The following is a 10,687-nucleotide window of genomic DNA, read 5'->3' on the forward strand; positions in this document are numbered from 1 at the left end:
GGAGTCCAGAACTAGAGGGCATAGGTTTAGGGTGAGAGGGGAAAGATATAAAAGAGACCTATGGGGCAACTTTTTCCACGCAGAGGGTGGTACGTGTATGGAATGAGCTGCCAGAGGAAATGGTGGAGGCTGGTACAATTGCAACATTTAAGAGGCATTTGGCTGGGTTTACGAATAGGAAGGGTTTGGAGGGATATGGGCCGGGTGCTGGCAGGTGGGACTAGATTGAGTTGGGATATCTGGTCGGCATGGACGGGTTGGACCGAAGGGTCTGTTTCCATGCTGTACATCTCTATGACGCTAAGTAAAATAACATACTGGATCGCGGCTGAAATTACCTTATGGACTGGTCGGGGTGGGGGTAAAAGAGGCGATAGTGCAGTTAAAAAGGAATCTAAACCTTTTTTTTCCCCTCTCCTCACTTTCTCCACTCTTGTATCTCTCAGTTTAACTGACTCCATCAAAGAATTCAGGCATCAGGAGAGCAACAGTCTCCTTGTTTGCTGCATTGGGCGTTAACTTTAGGCTGTGTTTATAGTGATAAGGGGGGTCTGGTCACAACGTGAAGGACCAGAGGAAATAAAAAGGGAACCCTGCGAACGGATGGTTCGACAGGCATCGCTCCCACTGAAGTCAGCCCAAGGGCTGGCTCGTTCATTTGTCCAGGAGGGGACAGCAAGCCAGTGTTTGTTGGCCGACCCCTAGCTGCCCTGAGTTCAGTGACGACTTGCTGTGGAGCCGTGTTGGGAGGATTAGTTACGAGTCAATCGCATCGCTGTGGGTGTGGAGCATGTGTAATGCCAGACCGGGTAAAGGCAGCAGATTTCTCAATCAATGTCCTTTAGCTCAGTCCTTTGATTATGGGAGTTGGGACATCATATTGAGGACATCGGTGAGGCCTCGCTGGCTCACTGTGTCCATTTCGGATTGCCCTCTTAATGGAAGGATATTATGCATTTGGAGAGGGTTCAGAGTGACTTGTCAGGATGTTGCTGGTTATGGAGGGTTTGACTTATAAAGGAGGGCTGGATAGGCTGGGATCTTTTTTTTCCAGTGGAGTGTGGGAGGTTATAGCGGTTTATGAAATCATGAAGCACATAGACGGGGTTAATTGTAGTCGTCTTTTCCCTAGGATGGGAGATTTCAAGAATAGAGGGCATTTTTTTTTAAGAAGTGAGGGGAGAAAGATGAAAAAAAAAGTACATGGGGCAGATTTCTTTTTTCAAACAGACTGATTAGCGTGTGGAATGAACTTCCAGAGGAAGTGCTGGATGTGGGTACAGTTACAGTGTTTAAAAGACATTTGGATAAGTTCATGAATAAGAAATGTTCAGAGGGATATGGGCCAGGAGCAGGCAGATGGGACAAGTTTAGTTTGGGATTCCGGTTGGCTCAGACTGGTTGGACCAAAAGGGTCTGTTTCCGTGCTGTTTGACTCTTAAGTGAACCAGGTGGATGTGTACACACACAAGGTTCGGTGAACTGATCACATGATGCAGTGGTGATGACATGACTGGCCAATTTGGGCGGGAAACAGCTCACTCTAACCTTGCTGCCTGTGGAGTCAATATTCTCCTAAATAAAGCTCCCGCTGTTTAATGATTTGGCCTCCTGATCCCTCTCGGGGACTTGACACAGACGTGTCATTTTTCTTGTAACAATCACCATCACTTTCAGACCTTATTAACTGAATTCCAATTCCAGCAGCTGCAGAGGGTGGGGTTGAACTTCCACATTAGCCTTGGCCTTTGGATGACTAAACCAGAGGCGCTGGTGCACTCTGCCACCCTCCCACCTGGTGACAGGAAAGCAACAGCTCTTGCTGAGCCTCTCCATCAGCACAACTTGTTGCACACGACCCAGCTCCGGCTTCTCACCTCTTTCTGCAGCTTCTCAATCGTCTTATCGAGCAACCTCTTCTGCTCCTCCAGCTCGTTCTTCACTTTCCTCAGCTGATCCTTTTGCCTCGTCTCGTCCTGGAAACGCTTGGTTAACTCCTGGTGGTCTTGGGTCAGCCTGTTCAGATTCCTCTGTTTAGTGCGAGGTGGAGGGAGTGGTGGGGAATGCAAATAACCAAGGGGTCACAAACACTGACATGGAAATGCTCCAGTCCTCAATAGACATGTGCGTGTGTATATATACACATAGGGTCTCTGGCGCTGTGAGGCAGCAGTGCTAACCACTGCGCCACCGTGCTGCCGCATCTTCGTTAAAAAGTCCTGATGGCAAAAAGAAAACCCAGCATGGTGGCTCAGGGGTTAGCACTGCTGCCTCACGGTGCCAGGGATCCAGACTGGATTCCCGTCTCGGGTGATTGTCTGTGTGGAGTTTGCACATTCTCCCAGTTCTGCGTGGGTTTCCTCCCACAGTACAGGTTGGGTGGATTGGCCATGTTAAATTTCTCTGTGGTGCCCATTAGGTATATGCAGGCTAGAAGGGTTAGCCATGGGAAACACAGGGTTAGAGGGATAGGGATAGGGTCAATGTGGCCTCAAATGGTCTGCTTCCGCACTGTAGGGATTCTATGAATCTAATAGATCACCCACATCAAAGCAGACAATGTAGCACCAGTAATCATATCACTTTCCATGGCGCAACCATCGAAGTTGATCAATGACATCGCACCAACACCTCACTGAAACATACAGAAGTCTTAGGGGACTTGACACAGGGCATGGGGGAAAAGGTTGCTTCCTCTTGTGGGACGAGTCTCAGAACAGACAGTGACATCTCAGAATAAAGGCTCGCCCATTAAGACAGAGATGAGGAGGAATTTCTCCTCTAAGGGTTGAGAACTCTTTACCACAGTGGGCTGTCAAGGCTAGAACGTTTATTCAAGTCTGAGACAGACAGGTTTTCAAGCAGTAAGCTTAGGGGGAAGGCGGCAGGAAATTGGTGTTGTGGGTTACCAGGTCAGACATGATCTCACTGAATGGCGAACACACTCGATTCGATGGGCTGAATGGCCTACCTTCTGCCCTTATGTTTTACGGTCTTAAGGTCTACACTCAAAACCGTCACGAGAGTCTCACCAATGCAACAAGTCTGCATGGCCCAATGCAGGACAGTGGGCTGCGTCACTGGGTTACACCAGCTGGGTGGGTGGGAATGGACAGAGGAAACCTCGGCAGAGGCCCTGCTCTCCCTCTAAGAGTCTGAAAGCTGTGCCAAACTGTTCAGCTCCCGTTTCTTCAGCAGCTGCAGTGCCCCAGACCTCGGAGGTCAGCACAGCAGCTGGTGATATTACAGGGGATTTAGGGCGGACTGTCTGAACAGTGGCCAAATGAGGGGCAGAAAGTTAAGAACTTGCGCTGCCACAAAGCACTGAACCCACAGTTGAGGAAAAATCTTCCTTGTGGGAAGCAGCGGGACTTTGACTGGGAACATCACAGTGTGCTGTACCTGCGTTTCTTCCAGGCGGTTTTCCAACATCCTCTTGTTTATGGCCATCTCCTGTTCCTTCTCCGTCACTTCTCCCAAAGACAGTTCCATTTGTTTCCGCTCTGCCTAGAACAGATGGGGGGAGAGCCACATTGCATTTGAATATGCAGAAGCAAAAAAGGAGGTGGCCATTCAGCCCATCGAGCCTGCTGACATCACACAATTAGAACGTGGCTGATCTGGATCTTAACGCTATCCAACCGTCATGCCCCTGTCGCTCTTACCCCCAACAACCCTGGGGCAGCACAGTGGCTCAGTGGTTTGCACTGCTGCCTCACAGCGCCAGGGACCCAGGTTCGATTCCAGCCTCGGGGCGACTGTCTGCGTGGAGTTTGCACATTCTCCCCGCGTCTGCGTGGGTTTCCTCTGGTTTACTCCCACAGTCCAAAGATGTGCAGGTCAGGGTGGATTGGCCATGCTAAGTTGTCCCATAGCGTTAGCTGCATTAGTTAGAGGGAATGGGTCTGGGTGGGTGACTCTGCTGAGGGTTGGTGTGGACTAGTTGGGCCGAAGGGCCTGTTTCCACACTGTAGGGAATCTAATCTAAAAAGAAAAACACAGTTGATCAGCTGTTTTACAATATTTCTGGAAAGCTTTGTGAAAGAATCAATACGAATTAATTAAACCGGGGAGAAACAGAAATTCCACTCGGGTGGAAGAACATCAATGCAGTTGGAAAAGGGAATAAATATTTTTTTCACGTGAAGGCCACGGTTAAATCTGTCTGGGACTGCTGATCAATATCCTGTTGTGGAACGACCTCTAACTGGCCCAACGGTACACAGGCTGACAGCTCTGCCTGTAAATCAGAAACTACAGAGTCATGTTCCACACCAGGACTTAACAATCATGGAAGGTGTCTCTCTGACATGGCTAAATGGATCACTATTGATCTGGAAATCCCTCTGACACACCTAAGGCAGGTGGCAGGAGCAGAAGAGCACACGTGGACAACCACACTTGATGCAGAATGGTGCCCCTCCAGCTAGAATTTCCTGCTTCAGGACGGCCATTAGTTCTCAGTTGGCAAATAGAATTAAGCATGCACTCTGTCCTTACTGCTTACGCCTCCTACTGGTGGATGGACTAAGGACAAGTAGTCAGATTTAAGCTAAGTGGCAAAAAAAGTAAGGGCAGGGGGCAAACGGGTTTGAGTCTGAAATATACTGCGTGGGGGAGGTGCGAATCACTGGAGTCGAGAGAGAAGGTGGCGGTGGTGCAGAGCACTGGGGAACCGCACAGACGAGGGGCCGACCCACCTCCTTCCTCGCTGTGACTGCCCTGTAATTCTAGACTTGGGAAACCGTCTGATTACCTCCAGTCGGACCGCCCTGTCCTTCAACCGTGATTCAGAGGCCTTCAGCTCCTCAATCTCGTCCTTGCACTCTCCCATCTGGAAGTCCATTTGCGATACCTTCCTCTTCAGGTCCTCGTTGTCCTGCCTCAACTGTTTGAGAGAGGAGTCCGCTGCCTTCTTGGCTTGCTCGGTGGCTCCTTTCTCATTTTCCAGGTTTAATTTATCCTGAGGTTTGGTGGGAGGAGGGGAAGGAAAGAAAAGTTAATTTTCTGGAGAGCATCGAGAACGTGGATAGCTAGTGGTAGGCCGCTTTGCTCTGCCATTGGATTCCCACTGCTCTTATAGAGTCTAAGTCACACGGCATAGAAACAGGCCCTTCGGCCCATCACGTCTACACCGATCAGAAACACCATACTCTTCTCCAGCAATATCTTTTGCCATTTAATCACTAGAAAAATAAAGGATTGTACGCCATTTAATTTAAAGAGTGATTTTCTGCAGTTTAAGAAAACAATACGTGAAAGTCAGATTTATACTGTGGGAGAATTTAGCCCAATTAATCAGAGATCACAAACACACAGGTCGGACTGAGAACCGACAAGGATTTATTTAACAAACAGCGATATTGCAGAAGAGACTTGACCTCCACTGAATCAGTCACTGACAGGCTGCTCAGAAGGAACCACAGCTTCTTCCCTGAAGACAGAATACAGTGGAGTTTTCTACCCTTACAACAATGAAGGGTGAGCTATCAGGCAACGGTGTGAGTTGCACAATAAAGAGAAATAAAGTTCATTCACTGAAGAGATTCAAGTCTCTGATAATGATGTGGAGATGCCGCTGTTAGACTGGGGTGTACAAAGTTAAAAATCACACAACAGGTTTACTTGGAAGCACTAGATTTCGGAGCGCTGATCCTTCATTGGGTGGTTGCAGAGAATAAGATTGGAAGACGCAGAATTTATAGCAAAAGATTACAGTGTGATGCAACTGGAAATTATATATCGAAAAAGACCTGGACTGTTTGTTAAGTCTCTCATTTTTTAGAATAACAATATTGGCTTCAGTTCTTTCACATGTAAGTCACAGAACTTTTTTAAAAAATTACATTCTGAAGTGAACATTAACAGTTGGTGTCATGTTGGCCCAGATAATGTATTGAAGGTGTTAGCTTCCCTGTGTGAGGCGGTCTGTGTCACAATGGTCAGACTGATTCCAATCTAAAAAAAAAACGGATTTACAGAATCTTACAAGGATTCATGCAGTTTTTGAGCAAAGTAATATGTAATTCTGCAGAATTCTTGGGCGACTGTCTGTGGAGTTTGCGCATTCTCCCAGTGTCCGGATGCTTTGGTTTCCTCCCACAGTCCAAAGATGTGCAGGCTATGGGGATTGGCCATGCTAAATTACCCAGACTATTAGGTGCATTAGTCAGAGGCAAATGGGTCTGGGTGGGTTATTCTTCGGAGGGTCGGTGTGGACTTGTTGGGCCGAAGGGCCGTAGGGCATCTAATCTTATTCTCCATAACCACCTGATGAAGGAGCAGCACTCCGAAAGCTTGTGCTTTCAAATAAACCTGTTGTGTGATTTTTAACCAAGTCTCTGGTGTCTGACAATGCGTTTCTTAATTGAGTCAGGAGATTCCGATTCTTGTCTGGAGTAGGTGTTAGTGGGTTTCATCCTGTTATCAATGTGGTCGTATTGTTGAGGGGAGAAGCGAGGTACTTTTGGTGCCTCCTTGTCTGGGTACCCTTTCTAAAGGCTTGACTCCTCGTGGGAATAGCTGTACCCTAAGGACATCAGAGGTGCTGGGCTATTGTGGAGTGGGAGGCTCCTTATCAGTTAATCTGAAGAAGTATATTCTCTTGGTCTGGGGCTGGATCAGTCATGTCCTGAGGTACTTGTGATGTCTGGGACAGCTGGTTTGGCCAATTTGAGGCATTGTGGGTAGGCTTAGTGGCTAACTGCTGACATTGTGCGTTGTCTGTTTTGTGGCCATGTCATGGGGAGGCCAGAACCTGTATCTTCTCCCACACTAACAAATGTCAATAGCAGTAAAACGGACTAGTTTTTAAAAAATCCTGTCACACAGGTGTGGACTGTACTACCTGACAATGTGGTGAGGCAGATTTAATCAAAGCGTTTGAAAGACAATTTGGCACAAGTTGCATGGGTGCAAATAGGAAAGCAGCCACAAGGTTACTTAGACCTTACAGAGTGACAGAGCAAGCTCTCACGAACTCCTGCTCCTCATTATTGTGTTCTCAGAAATGTCCGATCTCAAGCATCCCCACTATTTGCAGTCAGGATCGCCTGGATTACTGCGCGTGGTTTTGGCCCTCTTACTCAAGGTGGGGGAGTGGCAGACAGATGACGGCGGCTGCATTGGAGGCAGCTCAGAGGATGCTCACTCAATTAATTCCTGAGCTGAAGGGCTCGCCTTATGAAAAGAGACTGAGTACTTGAGGCCTACCCTCTCGAGTTTCGAAAAATGACAGTAGATCTAATTGAGGTATAGGAAACACTAAAGGGTGTTGACAGAGAGAAACAAAAAGAATGTTTCCTCACGTGGAATCAACTAGAATGAGTGGTCAGGTGTTTTAGGATAAAGGGCAGCAGATTTAAAACAGGAGGTGAGAAGACATTACTTCTCTCAAAAAGGGTTGTGTATCTGTAGAATTCGCTGCCCAAGCATGGGGTGAATGGTCGGATATTGAGTAAATTTAGGGAGGAGATAGACAGATTTTTATTTAGTATTGAGTTGAAGGGTTACACAGAGCTGGCAAATAGTCATACAGCTCAGAAACAGACCCTTCCACCCAACCAGTTCAGGCTGACCATAATCCCAAACTAAACTAGTCCCACCTGCCTGCTCCTGGCCCAAATCACTCCAAACATTTCTTATTCATGGACAGAGGAACTTCGATTATCCAAAGGACATGAATGGGGAGTATTTTGTTTGGTTCATCGATGTGGGATAACATAGTTAGCCAAGCACCGGCACCTTGCAATCTTGATCGGATAATCCGAAATTTGGTTAATCAAATGCCGGATCATCGAGGTTCCTCTGTACTTATCCAAATGCCTTTTAAAGATTGTAATGGGGCGGCACGGTGGCTCAGTGGTTAACACTGCTGCCTCGCAGCACCAGGGACCTAGGTTTGATTCCTGCCTCGGGTGATGGTCTGTGCGGAGCTTGCACATTCTCCCCGTGTCTGCGAGGGTTTCCTCTGGGTGCTCTGGTTTCCTCCCACATCCCAAAAAGATGTTCAGGTCAGGGTGAATTGGCCATGCTAAATTGTCCCAGTGTTAGGTGCATTAGTCAGGGGTAAATATAGGGAAATGGGTCTGGGTGGGTTACTCTTCAGAGGGTTCGGCGTGGACTTGTTGTCTGAAGGGCCTGTTTCCACATTGTCGGAAATCTAACCTAATTGTACCCACATCCACCACTTCATCTGGGAGTTTGTTCCACACATGAACCACCCTGTGTTTTTAAAAAAAAAAAATGCCCCCATTCCTTTTTAAAATCTTTCTCCTCTGACCTTAAAAGTATTGTCCCTCTTGAATTCCCCTACCGGTGGGAAAAGACATCTATTTATCTTATCTATACCGCTCATAATTTATTAAACCTCCATAATGTCGCCTCTCAATCTCCTATGTCCTGGGGGCATGTGTGAGAGAGGCAGATTGTTGTAAGGAAAGAACATGCCATATTCAGTGGCGGTGACCATGAAATGGTCATTCATTGTTGTAAAACCCATGTGGTTCACAAACGGCCTTTAAAGGAAAGAAGTCTGCCATACTTTCCCCAGAATGGCCAGCACATGACTCCACATCCTTAGCCATGAAGCTGGCTCTTTAATATCATCTGAAATACCGAGCCAGCCCAATCAACGTGTACCTATAGAGCTATATATGATGAACTAGTTACTCATGGGATGTTACTCATGCCCCCCCCTACACATTAACAGCACAGAGGTGGAACGAGTGAAGAGTGTCAAGCTCCTGGGAGTGGTCATCCACAACAAGCTTTCTGGGACTCTTCATGTGGACGCACTGGTTACAAAGGCCCAACAACGTCTCCTCTTCCCTCAGGCAGCTGAGGAAATTTGGCATGACGGCGAATACCCTCACCAAGTTTTATAGGTGCGTCATCGAGAGCGATCTGTCTGGATGTATCACTGCCTGGTACGGCAGCTGTACCATTCAAGATCGGAGACGGTTACAGAGAGTGGTGAGCTCGGCCCGGACAGTCACAAAGGCCAACCTCCCATCTATAGAATCCATCTCCCAGGCCCCACTGTCAAGGAAAGGCCGCCAGCATTCTCAAAGATCCACCCCACCCTGGCAATGTTTTTCCACAACCTCTACCATCGGGGAGAAACTACAGAAGCCTGAACACACGCACCAGCTGGTTTCGAAACAGCTTCTACCCTCCTGTTGTTAGAATACTGAATGGACTCACAAACTCTTCACATTCGCCCGTACCTGTGTTTTTGTTTTGCCGCTGTTTACCTATTATTTACTAATCCATGCGACTTAACTCTGTGATCTGTCTGTGTTGCTCACAAGACAAAGTGTTTCACTGTGTCTCAGTCCACAGGACAATAAATTCAACTCAATTCCAATTCAGTTCAATACCAGTTGAACCATAGCATTTCAAGCTGGTGGCTCTCCAATGGCTTCGCGAGGGACAATTAAGAACGGGCAGCGGGTTGAACCCACCTTTGACATAAGGTCACAGTTCCTCTTTAGCACGTCCACTTCCTTCTGATGGCTCTGCTTGAGTTTATCTAGTGCTTTGCTGTGATTGGCAGCCTCTTCGCTGAGCGTTCCTTTCAGTGCACTCAGTTCCTGCTCCTTGCGTTGCAACAGAGCCTCCTGATGCTCAGCGTTCCTGGCCATCTCTTGCAGTTCCTTCTTGGCCGTAAGCAGCTCCTGAAACAGAGGAAGATCTGGTCACCGTTTATGACATTGGATGCTGTCAGCATTCTGCATACTTTACAGCTGGTTTAACTATCCAACCATCTCTTCCCTCTGGACTTCTGCTGAACCTATTAAGGATAATTTGTTGTTAACAAATTTGGAGGCAATTTAAACTAGAGGAAAGACCATAGATAAGAAGAAAGAAATCTATTAGGAACGTTTCCTTGCAGAGATAACGGAATTCTCCCCCACAGGGAGCGGTCAGGACAAATAGCAGAGATGCACCGAAGGTGGATAAACACAGACACACATTGGGATAGAAGGACAGTGATAGGGAAAGATGAAGAGGCAGGGTCATGAATTCACTTCCCCAGAGTGTGGGGGAGGCTGGAACATTAAGTAAGTTGAAAGAGATCGACAGATTTTTAATTAGCAATGGGCTGTGAGGAGCAGGCAGGAAAGTGGAGCGGAGGCAGAAAGGAGATCAGCTGTGAATGGCTGGCGAAGCAAACTCGAGGAGCTGAATGACCCACTCCTGCTCCTTATGAAGCTCATGCAGAGCTTGAACACCGCCAAAGGCAGACAGGCCAAATGGCCTTCGACTTTGCTGTAAATGCTCTGTAATCAAAGCTCGTATGTAGGGCAGTGCCCTGCATACCTGGGCTGCATAATTCTTCAACACTGAAATGCTTACTGGGCTTTCTCTGCCCAGTTTGAGGAGAACCTCATCAAGCCCCTCACACCGTTTCTTACTTAGTCATAGAGATGTACAGCATGGAACCAGACCCTTCAGTTCAATTCGGCCATGCGGACCAGGTATCCTAAACTCATCTGGTCCTGTTTGCCAGCATGTGGCTCCGAGCCCAATAAACTCTTGCTAATCAGCAACACATTCACTCTATCCCAGCTTGGCAGGAGGGGGCTTGGAGGGAAGATTCAAATGAGGAGAAAGTGAGGTCTGCAGATGCTGGAGATCAGAGCTGGAAATGTGTTGCTGGAAAAGCGCAGCAGGTCAGGCAGCA

The 10,687-nt window shown here is 47.6% G+C and overlaps 1 protein-coding gene across 1 annotated transcript in view; it reads right to left on the bottom strand.

Annotated features, from left to right (window-relative positions):
- The window catches only part of LOC122544704 (cingulin-like), a 116,083-nt gene that overhangs the window by 36,875 nt on the left and 68,521 nt on the right, over window positions 1-10,687 (bottom strand). Inside the window, exons 11-14 of the mRNA XM_043683989.1 lie at window positions 9,465-9,677; window positions 4,757-4,963; window positions 3,403-3,507; window positions 1,878-2,030 (exon numbers count right to left, since the gene is read on the bottom strand). Coding sequence (XP_043539924.1) covers window positions 1,878-2,030; window positions 3,403-3,507; window positions 4,757-4,963; window positions 9,465-9,677 — 678 coding nt within the window. The remainder of the gene's footprint in view (window positions 1-1,877; window positions 2,031-3,402; window positions 3,508-4,756; window positions 4,964-9,464; window positions 9,678-10,687) is intronic.

Source organism: Chiloscyllium plagiosum, chromosome 51, assembly GCF_004010195.1.
Source record: "Chiloscyllium plagiosum isolate BGI_BamShark_2017 chromosome 51, ASM401019v2, whole genome shotgun sequence".
In the NCBI taxonomy this organism is placed as follows: domain Eukaryota; kingdom Metazoa; phylum Chordata; class Chondrichthyes; order Orectolobiformes; family Hemiscylliidae; genus Chiloscyllium; species Chiloscyllium plagiosum.